The sequence below is a fragment of the Parus major genome, chromosome 1A (assembly GCF_001522545.3).
Source record: "Parus major isolate Abel chromosome 1A, Parus_major1.1, whole genome shotgun sequence".
Lineage (NCBI taxonomy): Eukaryota > Metazoa > Chordata > Aves > Passeriformes > Paridae > Parus > Parus major.
The window spans coordinates 49,426,700-49,449,025 of record NC_031773.1 but is presented as its reverse complement, the minus strand read 5'-3'; the positions used below and the strand labels follow the sequence as shown (position 1 = coordinate 49,449,025).

Below are 22,326 nucleotides of genomic sequence, written 5' to 3'. Positions count from 1 at the left end.
TGAGATTTGCAGAAGGATTATATGTAAGAGCAGAGTGCCTGTTGTTAGCCTAGCTAAATCTGATAGACTTTGAAAGAATAAGACAATCATCTGTAAGAATGTAAACTGTATTGCCAAGTCAAGCAAATGTGTTTGCTTTTCAAATTTTTTTTGTTTTGTGACAATTGAAAAGAAAGTATTCAGATTAGAAATACAGGTCTGCTCTGATGAATCATAATATGGATTCAAGAGTGAAAGAAACTAACAATTTTTCTAGTATAAAAGTTTTTGCTATGTTCATGAACTCTTTGTATACTTACATGATGATGTAGGTGGACTGGTAAGCCCCATGTTTTGCATTCAAAATATGTGAACAGTAACTTTTCTGTAACTGAGAGCAAAATGTCTCTGACTTTTCAAGTTATATCTCTAAAATACCAGTTGGAATTAAGTATTTATGTGGTGAAAGTGTTATTTTCTGTAATTCTTGCTCTCCCAATCAAGTCTATTTATAAAACTCTGCAGCCTTTCTGACTGCTCACTAGTTAACAACCTAAAGAGCCCAATTTCAACTTGTGTAAATGTTTCTTCGTCCTTTGTTTCACTGTGTAAGCATGCCAGGCATGGTGAAAGTTATAACTGTTTTATTTCTCATACTAAGACTCTTGATGTCTAAAGGCCACAACATTAGCAAAAATAAAGAGACTGAGGGTAATGGGAGACAAACTACTAAGGCGAAGGAAAACAAAGAAATGTTTAATTGCTAATAAAATCAGTGCAGGTCTAGTGTTTGTGTGGTGCATAATGTTAATCTCTCTATTAATTTTCATGGCAGACATATTTCCCTCCTCCCCCCTTTGGAGCACTGAATACTTGTTGTGTCAGGCAACATTTGAGAAAGGCTGCTCAAAGGTACTTTACACATCAAGCTCTCTTGATTATTTTACAAGTATCATTAACACAGACCAGGTTTTCCCTGGGATTACCAGGTCAGTTTATAGGTTTCTTGGTCATTCCAGAGCTTCCCCACACACACTTGATAGACTTGATGACAAGAGAGCTGACAAAGCAGGAGCAGGCCCAAAGCCAAATAATTAGCTGCTATTTAGGGGAGGTGCCTTGAGGAATTATTTTCCAGCTCAGAAGTTCAAGACTAGAAGAAAAAAGGTTGGGATCAATAAAGGAAATAAAAGGTTATGTGAAGAGAAAAGTAGGTTGAGGAGGAAGATGGGCTAGGAGAAAGATGCATGCCACCAGGAGAAAATGGTGAAGCTGGAAAACTTGGTGATCAAAGAGGAAAGTGCAGACGAATGAGACAGGAAGTATAGGCAAGGCATGGAGATCAGTTGATTACTTCTTTCTGTCAATGCAATCTGAGAATATGCATCAATACATTTTACTGTGATGTTATTAAAGGTACTGATTTTAGAAGTGTTGACTTTAGGAGAATTTGAGTTTCAGCTCATTCTTTTTTTTTTTTTTTTTTTTAATACAAGAAACTTAATTTTATAGCACTGTATCATAGACTGTCTGAAGTGTTCACAGCTACCAAATGCCTGTGAGATTTTAATTTAGGTCAAGCAGATTGGCTGACCAGTAACTCTGATGGAGACTCTGGTTGTCTGAAGATAGCATCTGGTAACTGAACAAAGAATAAGTAAGGTTAGAAGGGGCCACCAGATGTCACACATGCAATGAATAGCTCAAAGATGACCTAATATAAAGGACAGGTTAAACTTGTCTAGTCAAAGTTTGCACATTTCCCATGACAGAGACCCCATAGTCTTTCTAGGCCTTGTTCCAGTGTCATGTTGAATTATTTTTTTCTTACCTCCACTGAGATTTTTTTGCTTGTGCAACTCTGTCTCCTTTCAGCAGCTTTCATTGTCCACCTAGGAGAAAAGTCTAGCTGTGTCTGCTCTTTAATCTCACTGTGTTTAGCTGGTGTAGCAGTTATATATCCCTCCCAGTCTTTTCCTTTTTAAGCTAAACAAAGTAATTTACTTCAGCTTTTCCTTAAATATTGTGTGCTCCAGCCTTATTTGTCCTTGGTTGAGCTCTATGAGACTGTCACTATTTGTCTTGTTTTTGAGGGTCCAAAACTAGTGATAGTATTTCAGATACAGTCTTATAGTATTCCAGATACAGCCTGATAAGCATTTGCTAGACAAGAAAAATAATTACTCTTGACTTACTGGCTATTGTTTTGCTACCACAAAAACCCCTAACAAACTGAAGTGGAAGTATAGAGAGAGAAATAAAGGCTATAAACAACGAAGATCTATGAAAGAAGAGGAAAAAGCAAGGATTTGAGCAAAGCTTGGTCAGCAAAATTGCAAATGTTGTGGGTCTGAGACTGTAGTTGTCCAGCCATGCTGTCAGACAGTGGGAAAAAAGCTCTGATCTATTACCTTTTCTGATGCAGAGGTCTTGGCAAGGAATATTACTACCTCAGGGCATCTACAGACTTTCAGGTACCAACAGAGTACATTCCAGGCAGTTCCCCAGAGGGTAAGGTCAAGATTCTTATTCATCAGTTTTCCCTTCCTATGCCCGAATGTAAATCATAATGTCATGTCTAAGAGATATAATTTATAGCCAGCCTTCTGGGTGGTCATCTTCACATCTCATAAATTAGATAGCCAGACACTTGTGGGTCAAGTCTGGACTTGCACTGGACTTTGCACTGCATTACTTTAGAGAAAGGATAGATTTTTCCCAATTCTTCCTTACATTTGCTTGTTTCTACATATCCCTATTTTTACTTTTTATGTTACTCTTTTTGTCAGCTGTGCATTGTCCCTATTTTTGCTCTCATTCTTTTATTTTTCTTCAGTGGAGCACGTTAGTGGTTGTGGTAGATCAGTATATGAAGTTATCTGACTTTTATGTGTAATCTTTTGTTTATCTGACTTCCCAGATATAGAATAAAGGACTATGTTCCTTTTTCCAGCCTTCCCTCCCTTGTTCCCTTTCCAGAGGCACATATTTCACAATGAGATAACTGCAGAGAAAGTTCAAAGAAAGTTCTCTGGATGTCAAAGATCATGATTCTTTCTTGCAGGTGAACAGCAGAAGATGTCCCAGCTCTTCTCAAATTCTAAAGAAAGATTTAAATTAGTCTCAGATGGGTCTGTGGATTATCATAGTACTCACTGTACAGCAGAGCCTGAGAGTCTTCCTTTTTTTTTCAGACTAGGTTTGTTCTTGATACTGCTGGTCAAAATAATTATCAGAGAAGAAGCATTAGTGAGGATGATGCTGTACCATCCAAAGAAATCTTCAGATAGTGCAGATTATTTTGTTCTGACATGAAGTGTTTACAGTAGAAGAAGTTATTGATATAATTCTGTTCTCAAAGGTTTTTTTTTTTTTTTCTTTTTCTTTTTATGCTGCAGTCCCCTCACTGTCTGTTTTTGATGCAGTCAAGAGAAAGAAGATTGGAGTGGAGAGAATACAGTGGTGTGGGGTGTTCTCCTTCTGGCAATATCAGCACCAAGGAAAAAGTAAGTAGTATTGAAAATGGATCTAATTCAATACCGCAGAAAGTGATGATTCCACTAAAAGGCACTGGAAGCAAAGAGGGGAGTCTGTTTTTTTCTGGTTAGTTAATGAGAATACGTCCAGTTCAATCCCCTACTGAGTACATCTGCTCATGTTTTGAAGGTTACTTGACCATTTTCATTTTAGTAGAATGTATTACAGTGCAGACTATCTCTGGGAGATGCAGAAATGTTAACCAAGGTGGGGAGAAAGAGGAAACAGATTCTCTTTCATATCCTTGATTGTAATATTGCAGAAATCAGTTTTTATACTATCTCATCTGGGTAGTATTAAAAAACCCTTTTGGCCAACAGCCTGATTTAGTTTTAGAGCAGCCACACAGAATCTAATATGGGAAGAAAAAGGGAAAAGTGAGCGCCTTAAGTTGACTGAGTCTTTGCAATTGCTGGCAAATCCACTGGATGGATCTTCTGACAAACTGGACAGAGTGAGCTGGAGATAGATCCCTGGTAAATCTAAGAGCCAAAAATTGGCTAAACATCTTGGACAAGTTTGGAAGCTTGTTTCTTGTTTCTTGTCTGGCTCATTTCCTTGTCCCATCCCCCCTTTCTCTGCAGCAGAAGCAGTGTTGAAGGGTGTGCACTCCGTCTGGCAGGCTGTTGGAGGAGTCTCTGGCCTCAAATTACACAGCATGAGAACTCTGTGCACAAAATTAGCAGCAGAGCTCTGTGTATTAGGTGCCAGGGAAAAATGTCACATTCAGCAGAACTCAAGAGGTGAGATGTGGAACAGAAAGAACTGGAACAGGACATCAATCCCCCTCTAGCTTTTACAGTTTTTTTAGCAGACACATCTGAGAGTGTCATAACCACCTTGTTTGGACTAAGAATTATTTGGGTAGTAAATAGATTTTATTGCATGTCTTAGTCACAGGCACTTTTGATTTTTATTCCCCTCCCTTCACTTCCTCCTTTTCCTTTATTTTTAAGTTTTATTTTGGTGTTTTCACAAGGAAAACACCTTTCAATCATGAAAAAGTGCTGTTGACATACGGTTTCCTGCCTTCTTTTCCACCTACCTGTGTTATGATTCCTGATGAGAAACCCACTGTTATGGCACTGTTTTCACATCGTGCAACAGCTTGTACAAGTTGTTTGTAGTGAAATCTGGAAAAATGAATAAAGTGATGGCAAATGAATAAAGTGATGGCAAACAGGGCAAAGGCACCAAGGGAGAGAGGAGCAGCTACTCAAGAACTGTGTTCTGTAGATACTACCTCAGTAGTTGCTGTCTCATTCAGAAAAGCTATTACAGCAAAGGTTATGGTTTGGGGGTGTGTTTTGGCTTCTTCCATGCGTCATTAAAAGTGGTAAAATTCTTGCCACACTACTGTTAGGTTGCCCTGAAGCATATGCATGAAAGAGGCTGCATTAGTATCTGCATGTGGAGATGGATTGTCAAGAAATAAAATGAATTATTTGGGGCTGTGCATGTACACACATACACTCACTGTGTTGTCAGAGCAGACTGCTCTTGTAAGACAAAGTTATCAGGCAGTGCTTGTTTAATGTATTCCTCCCCATTCATTCTCCTCATCCTGTTGATGTCTGCTCTGTGAGCTGGGCTGGGAAATTGATCTGTGGCTTAAAAAAGTGTTTTTACAGCTGTCTTAGTTAGCTGACGTATTTTGCAGCATAGCCTCAGATGTGCCATCCTGTGAGGCGGGAAAAAAAAACCAAGAGTATGTGAAGACAGGGAATTTCCTAAGTTGTTACCATTACCATATACTCATTTCTTGAAATCACAACTTCAGAGTTCTCCAATACCTTTGTTTGGCTCAGATTATTGAAGCAATCCACAAGCACAATGATGTATTCCAAAGTTAAATAGTACTCCGAAGAAAGTAATTCTTCATTTCCTTTCCTTGTTCTTTTCTGTAGTAGGACAGGCCTATTGGTGTTGAACATATGTGATAGTTTATCCACTATAGTCTTTTCTGAGGGTTTGGGACTTTCTAAGGCCTGGCATTGGAGCATTACTGGCACATTTTTAAAGAGCAACCTTTTTACATTGTTTTCTGTTTGCACTGCAGGTGATTTTGAGTGTAGGTGGGTTGCAAAGAGTAATGGTTGTAGTTTCTCACATTTTACCTGATTTTCACCAAGAATTATACCTGTACTGAGCATTTTTGCTTCTCACCTCCCCCCTCATGAGAAAAGTCTTAGTCAGCCCTATTTTACAGATGGCAAAGATAAGGCAGAAGGAATTACACAGCAAACCAGTGGCTGAACTTGCTATGGCAGTTAATTAAGAGATCTCTTCTTCAGACCCAGTTTCACATAATGAGGCAGCTTTCTGCCTATTGAGGTATGGGAGACATAAACTCCAGCCTTGCACACTTGAAATGGACAGTCCAGCCACTGATATGGGATTGAATTGCTCATTGAAATGTTAATTGGTGCATTAATTCCACAATTTTATCTTTCAGGGAGTGAAGGTCTGAGGTAATAAATGGCTGGTAGGTGAGGCAGCAGGTGAGGCAGGCTGTGAGTATATGCTGTGAGGAATACTTTGAACAGCAGAACTTTGAAAAAACACAGGGCTTTGCTATTTATTGCCTCTATATTTGCCACTTGCCTGCCTATCCTAATCTTTAGCCCCCTTGCCCCCTGATTTTATTAAGGAATATTGTCCCAATTTATGAACCATTAGAAAATGAGCCATAAACTCTCTATAAGGAGCAGACTGGATATTTCTGCACCAGAAAATTGTGCTTCTTTGACTATATCAGTGTATCTTAAGTAGTACAACTCCCCTAGGGTAAAGACAATTATACCAGTGTAAAAGTGCATATCCAAATATAGCTGAGTCCCGAATGAGAAGGTACCTTTGTACCAGTAATAACTAGGTCCACAGTAATGGACAGATTTATTACCTTACCTTTAGAAACCTGAGGTGACAAAGCTGGGAATATAGCCATTTCATAATACATATATATTCCTAGGAGACAGATAAAACCTTCATAGGGAGAACTGGCCCACTTGAGGTCTTATTTACTGGCCAGTGGTGCCTGTTTCTCTGAACTTTTTAGAAAACTTCACTTAACTACAGACACTTACCTAAAGTTTCTTAATAAGGTAAAATGAATTTGGTCACAAGATTTCTTCAAATGGATGAAGAAATTAAACTGTTAGGAACAGTGTAGGTTGATTTGAATGCATCAGTGCACAAATTTTAGCAAATCCCGACCCTGCTTTCCCATTTGGGGAAGTATAGTGAAATTTTTTGGGGTAATTTTAATAGGTCTTTTGAACTTGTGAAATAGATGAAGCAGAACTTTCTTTGTCTTGAGTAGAAATAACTCTGACAGACTTTTGATTCTCAAGATAAATAGTTGACTTAAAACACAAAAACCTCCCTGCCACAAAGGTACTCTGCTGCTGGGCATTAAAACTAGGTTTTAAAGTTCTGGAGGGATGGTTGTAGGCATAGCTCTCTCAGGACTGCTTGAATAGAACTTTCCTGTTTTTTTGTCTGCAATTGCCAGTTACCAGAATTTCACATTGGAGAAGTTGACTGGAGCACAGGGATCCACCTCCATCCTGCATCTGTTGTGCACAATAGCAGTGACAAGCTCTGCCCTATTTCTTCCTTATTTGCCTCTTTTATCCAGGAAGTGATATGTGATCTGGATGAAGAAATGTTCTCTTTTTGTTTCTGAGCTTCCATTTTTCTCACTTGGTTTTTATTTGATTTGATTGGGCATCAAATATCCATCTGAGCTCTGCAAGAACAAAAAAGCTCCACTGTTCATGAAGAAGTTTCTTCTAACTCTTCCAATCTGGGTGATTCTGCCCTATCAGGAAGAAATCCTGTATAATTAAAAAGATTTTTAAAGGAAGCAGGTTTATTTTAAAAGAAGAATTGTTTTCCACAGAGAGGAAGATGATAATACTGCTTGTGATATTTCCCTGCATAAGAAAAGCTGGTGAGATCTGCCTATTGAATCATGAACTCTCAAACCTCAGAATGGTACTTTTGGTTGCGTATTTCCAAAATAGCTGATAGTGTCTAAAGAGAAACCTCACTTTTTGGGGTGTCTTTTCTTTCCCCCTGCAATACTTATTCCTTATTTTGCTCAAGCAGTAGAGGTGAAAAAGCCAAGATTCAGGTATATGATTTAGTTTGATGTTCTGAGAAGAATGCAATTTTTAAAAAAATGCTGCTCTTTCTTTAACATTTGGTTCTGTAAACCTCTTCCATGTCGAGTAATAATTTATTCTGGAAATGACACCATTAAATTCACTGTCAGGAACTGTGGTAGATGCTGACCTTTAAATTTCTTCAGTCCAAGATGGATTATTCAGTTGTGTTTATATCAGCAGGGCATGAAAAGAGTCTTTTTCTGCAAATACCTACTAGCTATTTTTCACCCTAAAAAAGCAATCATGGAAACTGTGTCCAGATTTAATTCAAAGCACATTTCCAAATTCTATCAATCCATACTCCTGTGGCTTTTTTAATCCCAACACAATGTGTGACAGGGAGAATATCCATACATTGAGCCATTATCAAATGAAGAATACGAATCCAATCAGCTCAACTCTCAACTTATGTCCCCTTTGGCTTTTTTATTCAAAGTTTCAAGTTCAGAAATATAGGACAACTTCAATTTTTTTTTTTTTTAATGTTTTGTTTTCCACTGTCCTGATAGCATATGGGAAAGAAACAATCTTATTACTTACCATTGTGCCAATTGTCTCCTAAGGATTTTGTAACACTACCTGCAAAAGAGCTCCAAAGATTGCAGGACAGACATGAATAGCTTATCTAATGTAACTTCTGTCCAGAAATTTTACAGAACTGTAATTAATTATTAATGTGCTATAATAAAAATAATAGCTAGCTTATACATGGCTGTATTTGAAATAAATATTGTAAAAGTCTATTAAAGCATTCTGTAAAGCTGGTGGTCAGTACAAATATTATTTGTAAAGGAAAATGGAAAAGATCCCCAAATGCTTCCCAAATCAGTGTTATTACAGTTGCAGCTCAGTCTCAAGCAACCACAGGAGACAAGGCATCCAACTGCTAATGATGTGTATGCTACAGAAACAAACATTCCACATCTCTTTTAAAAACAATAGGTTGAATGAAAGTATCTTGCAAGCCAACTCTGCCATATGTGTTCTTGTTTGATGTTCAGCTTCCTTGCAGTGATAGCTAATGTTATTTCCTTTGCAGATTAATCTGTGATGAGATCAGACATCTTTTAACATTTTTATTCTTGTTTGCTTTCTCCTGTCACTTGAAAGGTTTATTCTATGGCAGGTGGTTGAGCATAACTGCACAGCAGTTTTGTAAGATCAGGTGCGTGAGAGAGAATCCATTATTCTATAGAGTCATGCAAAATGGTACAGTAGCTGCTGCTCTAGTGGACATGGGTATGTAGTGCTGTCATCCAAAAGATTCAGCTGAGTATTTCTGCTACATTTTTTGGTTTACCTTTTATTAGTAGTTCATGTATCTCTGGTGATTTGGGACTACATTCCTATTTTTCATTGAAATTCCTCACTCGTTTGGTTGGTTGGTTCTAACTGATACTGTCAGATTTACAGGGTGCTATGTGTCCTTGTACATGTGTTTTCTAACAACAGGTGCATTGGACAGAAGGCCACAGTTTCACAGCTCACAGGCATGTCCAAAATAATAGAGTAGACTGTGAACTGTGAAGAGGCATATAGTGGTGGCAGCATATGGTCATGATTCAGTCATCTGAGGATTCTCTTAGTAGTCTCCTTTAATGGAACAAATTTTGTTTTGTATTCTGTGCACATGGATGAATTCCTGCTTTCTCTTGCACATGTATTTGGGTCAGTGCATAGCACCACAATGACCATGCCAGCCATAGTGTAAAGATGGGGTTTCTCAAAACTGAGAGCTGGCCATGTCAGCTGATGAAATTTCCTGCTGCAGGCACATCTCTTGACATAGGTACTGTCATCAGGCTATCAGATTTGTAGTGGATATTTATTTCATTCTTAAAATAATTTTTTGAGCAGAGAAAGGATGTATGTTTGATTAGAGACAGCCTATTTTCTCAACCCATAGAAAAGGAATTGTTATTTCTACCATAGTAGCACAATAGTAGAAATGGAAAGAAAACATGTGGTAGTTGAGGCACTGATTTGGCACAGAAGAAGATGTCAAAGCAGTGTTTCCAATCTTAGTCTCACAGCCTTGGTGATCCCTCTAACCAATCAGCTATCCACTCTTCTGAGGCAGAAATCTGCTTTTTGTCAGAAAAGCAATCCTTTTTTCCGGTTGAGTTCAGAACAAGAAAGTACTGCAGAACCATAAACCTTCTTAGTAGATTTAGCAGTATTTTGTCAAGTTAGTATTATTACTAGCTGTGATCTCTAGTAGAAAGTAGTGGAATTGAGCTGCTTTCAGTTTGTTCTACTCATCTTACAGCAAAGCAGTTGCATAGACAATTTGTCTGAGAGTTTCTGCCGACTTGTTTTCAAAAAGCCATGTCCCTAGATAAATGATGAACATGTATTTTTGCATGTGTCATATCCTCTGTCTATTAAAAGATGTACCTGCATTGTATCTAGATTATCTTTCAGGACATTTGAAAAATTAGGATACCCTTTCTATGATTTTCTTGTCAAAACTATGATATGTAGCAGAGTAGCAGATCACTCAGAAAATACAGTTCAGAATTTTGTTCTCCTGGTTCCTTCTGATCAAGAGACACTGTATCCCCTCTCAAATTCTATCGTGGTGCCTAGAGTTATCCATGGCAAGGAGATGGGTGAAGGATTTACTTCATTAAAATGCAATGCAATGCAGTTACTCTCAAGGCTGATGATTACAGTTGCAAATAGAGTTTTATTTTGAAGGATGCTGGTTGATTTTTTGCTCCATTCAGAAGGGAATTTTTGTTCTTGTCAGCGGAAGGAGGAGAAGGAGGCAAATACGTATTGAAGATGAAAATGGAAGAGAGTCAAAGGCAGAAATGGAGAGGCAAGGATGCACATAACAGCTTTTGACTAAGGCAGATAAACTGTGTTACAACTTCACCATATCGTTAAGAAATCACGGTTTCCTCATCACTTTCTTCCTTTTATTTTCTTCTTGAAAGATTGTTAACTGATGTTATATAAATGCTTTGTCACTATAGCTTGAGTACAAGCCAGGGCAAGCCATTACCTTGTCTTTGTATGTGGGTTGTTTTGAGCACACTAAGCCAAAAAGATCTTTGGCTTTTAAAGGACTCCTGTCTTACTTTCATTGATCCATCCTTCAAAGCTCATCTCTTGTGCCTGGTGCCCTGGTGTTTGACAAGGCTGATTTTTCTGATGATATATTCTGCTCCCATTTTAAAATTTATTCTTTAGCTCCACCTCCTGGCTCTTGGTCTGTGAAAAGGAGAATCCTTGGGAATCACAGAGCTTTAAGAGGGGATCAGAAGTTTTCATCCTAGTTTACAAATATAAAGGTAGAGCTGTATATGGGGACATTTTAACTGAGGCAAAACAGGCTTTGCTGAGCCCACTCATACTGGCTTTCCACAGAGGCCAGAGCTAGCTGCAAATGTTTCAGAGGAGGGTGAACAATGGAATATGTGGCTCATAATTTGTGCTTTTTCTTGGGCATTCAGTTTCTCAATTGTGGCAGTTTTGAGACATGACCGACATCACAGAACAGTCTCTCTTTATTACTGTTTTCCCCCTGGTACTTCCTCAAACTTGTGGGGGTGGGGAGGTACAGCAGAAATCGTCTGACACTGAAACATTAAAAAAAGATCTCTGAGGCCTTGCAAAGGAGTGTTGTTTGATGCAGGGAGAATTGCTTTGACTTTGTGTTCATCCTATTAAACCAGGAACTGCTCAAGAAGTAGAGGAATAGATCTTAATCATCTGGATTTAAGAAGAGCCATGTCTCTTCCCCGACAGCTGCGAGAAAAGAGGTAATGTGTTTCTCCCTGCTCCTGCCTCCCCACAAGCCTCATGTAACTCCTGTGATCTGTTTGGTTAATTGATATATGAGCATCTTTGGTGATTCTAAAAGGCTTCTTGTTATCATAACTTCCACGCTATTAGGCTGCTTAGGGTTATAGGGCAGACCATTTCTTATGCTGGAGTGGACTTTCTCTTTTTGTGGGGAGTATCACCACCTAGGACATAGTGGGTCATTGTCCTCTTTATAACTGCAAAACAGTTTCCCTTTTACTGGAGTTTATGATATGAATGTTTGTGATATGACTAATTATATATCCTGGTCTCCATAACCACATCCCTCTTCACAGTAAGTGGTAGTATTTAAAGTATTGTGGGTGGTGCTGATTCATGGCATTCTCCTCATACACCAAACTATTGCAAGATGTTGCATCATTACTTCAGAATTTCAAATGGGCTACGCCCTGTGGAAGCCCCTGCTTGGGATATTCTTCTAGAAGGATAAACTAAGACAACAACTACTTTTTTTTTAGTATTATCAGAATATTTAACATTTTCTCAGCTTGGCATTTCTTAGGTGACCCTTTTAAAAGCCCTTCTATATCTCACGTGTTATCCTTTCTTCCTCATTCTAAATGCTTTTTACTCAGGTCTTAATATAAATATCCCTCTAACAACACTGAGTTAAAAGACTGAAGCAAAGGTGAATTTATCTGCTGCTTGTCAAAGCTGTTGCAGCAAAGGGAAGGTCGTAGAGGAAGAAGCACCTGCCAATCCATGCTTTTTTGTTGTGTGGACAGTACAGCCCAGTAACATGACTTTGTGGTCATATGGCTGCTTGTTAGGTGTTCCTGCAGCAATCCTTCCTTCTCTACTTCCAATCCAATCCTTTCTAGGATTTGCAAAGCTCATTCCAACCTTGCCTAATTCCAAGTGTTCCTTCACACATTTTTGAGATTTTCAAATAAGTATCTTTGTGCTTGCTTCAGGTTATCTGCTGTGATGGGGTGATAAATACCAAGGTTGTAGGTTTGATCCCTGTGTGGGCCATTCATTTAAGAATTGGACTGGATGATCTTGGTGGACCCCTTCCAACTCCAAATATTCTGTGATTCTGTGATGAATCTTACCTGCTGTGACTGGGAGGTGTCTCTCCAAATATTTGATAGCCTACTCTTTTTTTCCCAAGCCTCTTTTAAGAGTTTGCTTTATTGTGATGTTTACAAGAAAACTTGACATTTTGACAGCTGGTGTAGGCATCACTAGTTTTGATACAGAGTTTTTGTTTCTTTGTTCTTTTTCTGTTTGTGTTTATTTAGTTGTTTCTTTTCTTATATGTATGTGGTACATTTTACACATCTTGCACAGGGTATAAAGTTTTTAGGATTTAGCTTTGTGCTGTCAGTTTCTACAGCACCTTGCATAACAAGCTCTTTTCTCAGAACTGTTTCCTATTCCCTACAGTAATGCAGTAATAATAGCAGCATAAATCATGATATATAATGATCTCCTTAGAATAAGATCGACTGATGCAGAGCTCTTATTGTAAATCTCCTAGATCAAGGAAGGATTAAGAATGCATCCACAGCTGATCACATTTCTCAGGAAAAGCTTAGCAGTTCAAGTGTTTGTTTTGTAGTCCTGCTTCTCGAGGAAGAGTAGGAATGAGAGGGGTATTGGCCACTGACTTGTGCTAAATTTATTGAAACTTGACATCTCAAGATCAGACCTCCAGAGGAAGAGAATGACACCATGAGTTTCTAATATCTTCATTTTGATACTAGAAAATATGATATTGTCTGTCTTTGTTCTGTGTGTCACAGGATACCTCAAAGGCTATTACCAGTATGAGTAACCTAAATCTTCTGTTCTTGCTTCACAGTGATTTTGACCAGCTTCCAGATGATGTACCCGTTTCAGCTAATATTGCAGATATTGAAGAGAAGAAAGGCTTTACTAATTACTATGTAAGAAGGGAGATTTATCCTGCCTCTATATGCCTTCACCTGTGACTGGTTTGGTTGTGGGAAGCAAAATGTGGTTAATCTGGTGTAATTGCTTTTTGGCATGGGTAGTTCCATGTGGAAGACTTAGTGCTTTATTTTTCTGTAATGGAGTATAGTTATCCCAGATGCAGTCTAAAAACTTATTTTCTGAATGAAATGTTGTAGATATCCTCTAACATCATAATTCTTTCCTTATATCTGGTTTGGTTCCTGTTGGAGTCCTGTACCATTGGTGAAGTTAGTGGAAAAGTAATTCAGAGGGTAGAAAGGCAGAGTCTTGTTTCATTTTTCCATGGTACTGGCAAGATAGGATGCTCCCATCTTCACAGGAGGTAGTATATTAAGACACAAAAGAGCACACAGGAAGGGGATATTAGGGAAAGGCATTAACATTTTCTGAAGGTTTGAATATGACCAGCTCAGTCTGACTTCTGCTGGAGACACTGCTCATAAAAGCACTCCCACTGCAGAATTCAGGTTTTACACTGGAATAGAGTGATGTTTCATTGCTGTCTTTATGTTTGTGGAAGGATCTGGCTGCAATGTGACTTAGAGGTCAGTGCATGGAAATGTGGGGTTCCTTTACAGCAAAGCAATTTTGTCAAGAGATAAAATAAAATAGTGGTTGAAGGAGGGCAGACCATAATTTCTGCAATTGTGTATATTAAAGTCAAAAAGAAGTATGAATGTATTCAATTCTGATGTTTGTCTCTAGATTTAGATCTCCAAGTTCTCTAATATAAAATATTTGTATTTGTCTCCCTAATGTATTTTTTTTGTCACTGAAGAAAAGTGTGCAAGCATAAAGTTGAATGTAGTAATTTCATGTTTCCTTTTAAGATTATAGAGGAGACATGCTTCATATGCAAGCTGGACCCACACAAATACCACACTGGTGCTACCTTGTTATTTCCTGAATTTGCAGATGCTTCACTGAAGGCTTGCTTTCCTCTCTGCTCCTAAGAGAATATTCCCACTAATGGAGCACTGATCTTATGTTCCTATTTTATTCCTCACATTCATCTCGTGGGTATTTATAGGTATGAACATCAGCCTGGATCCCTCTTCTCTGTTTCAGATGTTTGTCATTGAAGTAAAGCTTAAAGGTGGTGGCAGATACCTGATTTTCCGGCGCTATCGTGAGTTCTACGCCCTGCACACCAAACTAGAGGAGAGATATGGTCCAGAGAGCAATAACAGCCCATTTACCTGCACACTGCCTGTGCTGCCAGGTAAGCTGTCAGTACCAAACCTTTGCATGATTAGCAGCTTTCTCAGCTCCAGGCTGTCCTAAAGAGGAATGCAGTGAGAGAAGTAGTTGTGACAAGGAGCTAATTCCTGGCTATGGATGCCAAAGAAGTCATGTTCCATTGACAGTCCCTTCATTTGTGGTAAAGTTCATTTAGAAACCTTAAATCCTCTAGAAAATGTGTAGGTTTTTTTGAGCTTCTACTTCCTCTTGATTCCTTTCTCTGACAGCCTACTTTCTTTTTCTTTTTTTTTTTTTTTGTCCCTTCAATAACTGTCACAGGTTTTATATTTTCCAGGAAAAGTTTTTGTTGGTGCCAAAAAGGAAATTGCTGAGAACAGGATTCCTATCCTAAATGTCTACATGAAGGTAAAACTTAATTTTAAAGTAAAGAATGCACTGATCACTTCAGATACTTAGCCATTGAAGTCAGCTAAGACAGACAGTTCTGTTAGAGTTCTAAGTATCTGTTTCTCTCTGTCCTGCTTTCCTGAAGGCACAGTGCCCACACTGTGGTACAATCTGGAGTCCCCTTCCCCAGATTGTTCAGACTGTAGGATCTGCTGGCATATGCAGTTCACAAAGGCTCACTCTCTGCCTTCACATACAGATAGATATCCTTACCAAAACCCCCAAGATGTGCGAGGAAATGGTGAATCTCCAGGTTTTTCATGAATACAGAGTTGGAGTGTGCATCCAAGGGATTAGGAGTGGGTGTGTGGCTTGTGCTTTAACCCCACCCACCATCTAAGTGCCATGCAGCCTCTTGCTCACTCCCTCCTCCCCTAATGGAATGGGGAGGACAATTGGGAAATGGTAAAACCCATGCATTGAGATAAGAACAGATTAATAATTGAAATAAAGTAAAATGCAATACTAATAAATAATTGTAATTGGAAGGGAGGTAATCAAAAAGAGAGAAATAAAACTATAGAAGAACAAAACCAAATGATGCGCAATTGCTCACCACCTGCTGACCGATGCTCAGCCAGTCCACTGAGCAGTGATGAGTAGCTCCTGGGCAACTCCCTGCAGTTACATACTGGGCATGATGTCCTATGGCATGGAATATCCCTTTGGCTAGTTAGACCAGCTGCCCTGGCCATGCTCCCTCCTGACTTCCTGTGCAGCTCCTCACTGGCAGGACTTGGGAAACAGGAAAGTCCTTGGTTTAGCCTCAGTAAGCCACCAGTTAGAGACAACTAAAACATCTGTGTGTTACCAACATTATTCTCATGCTAAATCCAACACACTGTACCAGCTACTGAGAAGAAAACTGACTCACAGCCCCAATCAGGACAGGTAGGTTTCTTAGAGTACCTGAATTACAGTGAAGATGCAGCATACACCAAGGAGAGATATTCTTTGTGTGCAGGTTAACTGAAGACCTGAACTTCAAATCAGTAGAATCTGAAGCACTGGCAGAGACTTCCACTACTTAAGATTGCCTTCTTTCCACAGTCATTCATGTTCTGAAGAAAAATACAAAAAGCAATTTACTCCTGCAGTAAATCAGGTACAAAAAGAGGGAAGGAATACATTGGCCAACTCCAGGAGTAAAGAGGAGAGACTGTCAGCTGTTCAGTTGTGTCCTGCTGAGTGAGAAGGGAGAGGAGGGAGATTTCTGGCAGTAATGAATATCCTTCATGATCCTGTAGGTCAGAGAGGCATATTTGTTACATGTAAATAAATAGAGAATTGGTCTCTCCCACTGTTACACTCTGCTTCCTGCTTGCTCTTGGCACAGAACCTACTCTGCCTCCCTGCTTGGGTGTTGATGGATGAGGATGTTCGGCTGTTCTTCTATCACTCAACCTTTGATGGTGAGCAGGTGCCTCACAGACTGAGACGGCTTCGCCCACGGACACGCCGAGTGTAAGTGATTGACATGTTTTTTTCAGTGTTGCTTGATGTAAGACATGTCCAGTTTTGGGGGTGGGGGGGAGAGGGATGAGGATCACCACTGTGTTTTCCAAGTGAATCCATGAATTCCTAATTATAAGGGTTTTTGTAGTGGAGTCAACACAGAGTGTTTCTTATTTTCAGTAATCTCAAATTTCTAAAGTGGATGTGGTACTTGCATTAAAGGAAAATTCCTAAATGAGAGTATACCTTGATTTTTAAAAATAAATAATAAAAATAAATAAATAAAAATAAAAAAATAAAATAATAAAAATCTGCCTATATTTCTTTAAAGATACTCTCTATAATAACAACGTGCAGAATATACAGGCCAAGCTTAAAGACATCGCTTTCACCACTGAAGTGAATGTGAGTTTTGGCACTGAATTCAGTGAGAACTGGTTCAGACACTAAATGAAACTGAATGCTTAATTTGTTCCTGTCCTTTGCCTAAACAGGGGTCTGTCCTCCATAGCAGCATTGACACCCCTTTGGAGAACTGCTAAGTAGATGTCATACTTCATTACCCTTCAGATAAATTAATTCTCCTTTCAGCATGCCAAAGATGGACTCACTTCCTTTTCACCTACCTCAAACAGTGCAAAAGCTGCATGTGTATATGATGGCAGAGTTTGTACTAAATGCTGTAAAAGCTAGAAACAATGATGCCCAGAAGGCAGAGTAGAGGGACTGAGCAGTGCTGTGGAAAAGAGGTCCAGAATACTGACTGCATTGAGAATTCCATCTGTTCTCAGCAGCAGACACCATCAGATTGCTGCTGCTCTGCACTGAAACTGAGAGAACTAGGGCAGTGTTGTTGCATCCATATTTATTTACTTCACTGCTGCACGCAGATTCTCACGCAGTTTCTCTGGTGATCTATGGCGTACATGCCCCTTAAACAGTAAAAACACAGACACTGCACTACTGACTGTGTAGCATTTTTAATGACTTAGAAGGTTGTTTACCTCCCTGTTGTCTCATTTCTTTGCAGTAAGAGCATTTCAGATCAAGTGCCTATTTTTGACCGCACCGCAGCTCCACGGGCTGAGGTGAGTACTCTGCACAACCTGTCATAGGACAGGAGATTAAACTGTTTTACTTTGGTACCTCATCCATCAAGTTACCTTTTTTAATTAGAGCTTGGGGGAAGAAAGTGAAATCAACAGAGAAAAACAATTGATTTTAACAACAGGGAATGAAACAAAGGATAGAAAGAGGTGTTGTGTTCCTTATCACTTGAGTAATAAGAAGGTCCATGGTGAAATCAGAATGACAGGAGATTCAAAACTGAGACATGTACAGCTTACTGCCAAATTTACTGTCCACATTTGCATAGTGCTACCCATAAGTTAAATCTAAAACAGGCATAAGCTTCAGCTTCATTGACTTCATCATATGCTTAAAAGCTTTCCAGGCATCTTAGTATTTTCTGTAACATAAGTGTTCTGCTGAAAAATGCCCATGCTCTTGGTCTTCTGTGGTATATTTTCTCAGTATTAAGCACGTGAGACTGCTTCATATCCAGTATTTGTCTGAGCAGGGTCTTGCTTCCTGAAACACGTGACTTTGCCATATCAGATTAAAAACCCCATGCACCTGCTTTGAGGTTTGTTGGTTTAGTTTTTTACACAGAGAATGACAGGTCTTGGAACAGTCATATCTCTTGGGTTTTCTCTATTAATTTATTTGTACTGAATATACCTACCAGAACTTTTCAAAAGGTGAAAAAAGGCTTTTGAAAGAGCTGTTAAGCAGACATATGAACCACTAGCACAACATTTTTCTATTTTTTATTTTATTTTTTTATTTTTTATTTTTTAGCCATTATTTTTTTTAAGAGAACTCTTGGCATTAACAAGACCAAAAGAACCATTGCAATGCAGAATAAAGAAGTTCTTTTCATTTTTGCTCCTCTAAGACCATTTAAATGGCTGCCATGTTCTCAAAGGACAATGGGGGAGATGTGCATTTTTGACAACTCATCCATTTTAGCAATTCAACCTTTTGCTAGGGTGGTAGCAAGTATTTGTCTCTTGTTTTTTTTTGGGTTTTTTTTTTCCCTGAAGAGGGCATCTAAGTTCCATTTTAAGAGCACGTCAATTTCCCAAATTTTCCAAATCTCCCAGTTCAGAATACAGACCTGCAGCAAATCTAAAAGCTGTAAAGCTGCAATGAGAAATAATATATTATTTCAATTCTCAGGATTTCAAGCTGTCAGTTGGCTTCAGCTCTGTTGTCTTACTTGCTCTTAAGTGCTTTCAGCATATGTATATTTATTTCTCTGGTGCTCAGTGTTCTGCCACTTTAAGAATCCTTATATGTAGCTCTCTCAGGGCCATGTTTATCCTAGTGCTTTCACTGCTTTTTCAAAGCAGTTTTGTGTGAGCTGAGCATGAGAAGAGGTTATGAGAACTGCAGACTATGGTCAAATACATCTGACCTTATCCCAGAAATACATATGTGGTGATAAAGTGCACACTGCCTTGCTGCTTTATGCTTTCTCCTCAAGAACACAGCAGAAAGATTTGCTTTCGTAATTCTGTGAATCAATAATTTTGAGGTTATTACTTTCCACAGGCACTGTTTGATTTTCCTGGAACCAATAAACTGGAACTCAGCTTCAAGAAGGGAGATTTGATCTATCTACTCAGCAAAGTAAACAAAGACTGGTTAGAGGTAAGACAGCAATAGCAGTACTGAATGATTAGCATACCTTGAAATATATGAGTAGAAAGGGCTCTTCTGGTCCTGTGACCTGCCTCTTCCTTTCAAGGAGAAACTGTATCATAATCAGGTCTTACTGTCAAGAGTAAGTCCTTGATTCCAAATTAGTAATTGTTTGGTTACTTGATGGTTTTTAGCTTACAAATTTTCTGCCCTCCAGACTTCAGTTTTCATTTGCATTTGCTTCTGCTGGAATGTTTTTAAATTCTTTGGAAGTGATTAGAACACAGAAAGGCCACAGAAAGGAGATGGAAACTCCATTTCAGTGATTAATTGTTTTCTTGCCTCAGGGTGAGTTGATGTATGCTTCATGCTTCATACCACAACACACGTCAGCCTGATTAGAGAGAACTTGGGTAATGCAGCAGTGTTCTGAAAAAAGGATGAGGGGAACATACTGTGTGTTTGCTGATATGATATCTCTGCTTGCTCAAACACCACAGCCTTCCTTGCTAACCATCTGACTTGAATTTTTTACACACTGTTTCACTCCCCTGCCTAGTATTTGACTATGTAATTGTATAATCTTTGAAGGGATGCCACCAGATCACTTCCATAGGATTTCTTTTCTTGATTATAGTGGAAAAATTCTTACTGTTGTTTCTGTGTAAATTAATTGAATTCCAGAACCTATTGCATGTGGCCAAAATGGCATGGTTTTCTTGATTCTAACATCTCCTACAATTCCAGGGAACTGCTGATGGTGCCACTGGGATTTTCCCATGTGCTTTTGTGAAGATCATAAAAGATTTACCGCAGAAGGAAGAAACCATTAATAAAGTTCGCTGTTATTACTATGATGAAACTGTGAGCACTGTCAGGTAGTAATAAAATAGTCTTCCAGTTTATAGCTGAAGAAACACCAACAATTCTCTTGTCATGATAGGTAATGATCAGATTTATTCTAAATGCAGGGATATCTCAGTGGATGAGGATCTGAGCAGCATTCCATCATTCAAAGATCTAATGGCATTGATGAGGTACAATGCAAGCACTTGATTATATATTTGATGCTTTAACATTTGTTAGGGTCATTCTGGTTTGAAATTTTCCTCATTTTACTTGGTCATCACTATGTTTTGTGTATGAAGTACTTTTCAAGTGTCTTGAAGAAGTTGCACTTTGCCTTGGCCCAGGGCCATCTGTGCAGATACCAGTTCTTCTTGGGATTGTCAATGAGTAAGGAATGATGCACACTTCTGACTCAGATGGGTAGAAATTTCCATTTCTTGTACTAAGAGCCATACTCCCATAAAAGCATCTTTTGTCTAGGACATTTCTTCAGGATGTAGGACATGGCCTTCTAATGCTTGTTAAACTAGTGTTAAACTAGATTAACCTGCTGTTGAACATCAACAATTTGGAACATTAAATATTTGTAAATATTGGTAATAGAGCACCTGTTCTAATATTCTTACACTCTTCAGGAAGAGGAAAAACAAGTAGGCAAAAGTGGGTAGTAACAACCATCAGCTCTTTTGCATGGTAATTCTATCAAACACACAGTTGAATTGTGCCATTTATGTGATGGTACTGGAAATGGTTCTTGGTTCTGATAGATTTCTTAGCTTAAACACAACACAACATAAATATGGCTATATGATTTCTAGTACTAGCTGTATCAAGAAAGCCAAGACACCCAAGGCTTTGTGTGGCTTTTATCAAAATTAATTAGATTGTCAGTATGTTGTTCATCATGTAGCACCTCCCAGGCATTCCTTCATTTCTGGGGATCAATCCATTTCTTTCCTCCCAGGCAGGAGTTTAACCAAGATGACATTGTTTTGAATTACCGGGACCCCGATGGTGATCTGATCCGCTTGCTCTCTGATCAGGATGTTGAACTCATGGTGTTTCAGAGCAGAAGAAGTCCCTCTGAGAAGCACTTTTTCCCTTGGAAGTTGCACATCACTCACAAAGACGACTTGGCTGTCTACAACACTAGTCCAGGAACAGGTGCTACTCAAACAGTAGGAGCAATATAAGTGCTATATAGATATCTCTCTCTGCAGGCAGTTTCCTTCAACATGTCTTTGAAGTGTCCTTGAAATGAGTAATTTTTAGTAATATATTGCCTTTCAGTGTAAAATCTGTACTTAGGTAACTTCTTCAGCTTTTTAGCACTCATCTGCAGTAGAGACATCTTACATAGAGACCAGAGAAAATGAGGAATAGAGAAATAAAATCACGGGCCATGTTCACAAAGTTAGTCTGCAATAGAGGTCTCCTGAGCCCCTAGGCCTGCTCTAGTCTCTGTTCTCACTCCCAAGGCTAATCATTTGTCCAGAATGTATTCATAAACTTTTCTTTTTTTTTTTTTTTTTCTGGACTCCCATAAATTTCATTTGCTTATCTGAAGGTTTGTGTGCCACTGTGTAATTATTTATCTCATGTTGGAGTCTAACTGGATGTTCTGAGTTTGTCCTAGGAGCATCAAGAAAACTTTTTTTGATTTCAGTGAAAAAATTGCAGGTCATCTTAGCTTTCTTCTTTTCCACTGACCAGTATATTGATTTCTGTGAATCAAACTTAGTACCCCTGTGGTGTTCTGTATAGACCCTTATATAATTGTACAGTCTACTTATTTTCATGTTCTGGGAAAATGTGTAGGATGTCTAGTCAAACAGCAATTTCTTCTCTATCTTCTGCTTTGTGACACTGCAATTCAAAGTAGAACTAACAAGAAATTACTGTATCAGATTCTTCAATAAATAAAGTTCATCAATTTTTATTTAAAAGTGTTTTTTGGGGGGGGTGTGGGGAGTTGTTGACATTATTTTACTGAAATAATACAAAATGTAACTTCCTGCTTCAGAGGCATTGTAGCAATGCAGTTTAGAAAGGAGATGAAGTAATAGCAATGATTGTGCCAATGATATTACATGTTGTGATACATAAGAAAATGCACTGTTAAGTTTGAAACCTGACAGCATGTACAGTCTGCAAAGGTTCTGGTGTGCAGGACTCCCTGTTACTTGTTCCTGGAGTTCAACAG

General features: G+C 38.7%; 1 protein-coding gene across 2 annotated transcripts; it reads left to right on the top strand.

The window, feature by feature from the left end:
- Positions 1–3,387: 3,387 nt before the first annotated feature.
- On the top strand, positions 3,388–22,062 carry NCF4 (neutrophil cytosolic factor 4). 2 transcript variants are annotated; one of them, XM_033514713.1, is made up of 11 exons: positions 3,388–3,485; positions 11,372–11,458; positions 13,330–13,414; positions 14,532–14,685; positions 15,001–15,071; positions 16,450–16,577; positions 17,599–17,656; positions 19,185–19,283; positions 20,022–20,152; positions 20,246–20,311; positions 21,088–22,062. In XM_033514713.1, exons 2-11 carry the CDS (start codon positions 11,427–11,429, stop codon positions 21,314–21,316), a joined length of 1,053 nt encoding a protein of 350 aa, XP_033370604.1. In that variant the 5' UTR covers positions 3,388–3,485; positions 11,372–11,426; the 3' UTR covers positions 21,317–22,062. The 2 variants fall into 2 exon arrangements, with proteins under 2 accessions (XP_033370604.1, XP_015483776.1); XM_015628290.2 differs by lacking the exon at positions 3,388–3,485 and having other exon boundaries at positions 11,250–11,458; positions 21,092–21,345.
- The last annotated feature ends 264 nt before the right edge of the window (positions 22,063–22,326 follow it).

Excerpts from the sequence above, each read along its gene's own strand:
- NCF4 (XM_033514713.1), top strand. The coding sequence starts at position 11,427 with ATGTCTCTTCCCCGACAGCTGCGAGAAAAGAG. Across the intron at positions 13,415-14,531 it reads AAGGCTTTACTAATTACTAT|ATGTTTGTCATTGAAGTAAA; the intron begins GTAAGAAGGGAG and ends TCTCTGTTTCAG. Across the intron at positions 14,686-15,000 it reads CACACTGCCTGTGCTGCCAG|GAAAAGTTTTTGTTGGTGCC; the intron begins GTAAGCTGTCAG and ends TATATTTTCCAG.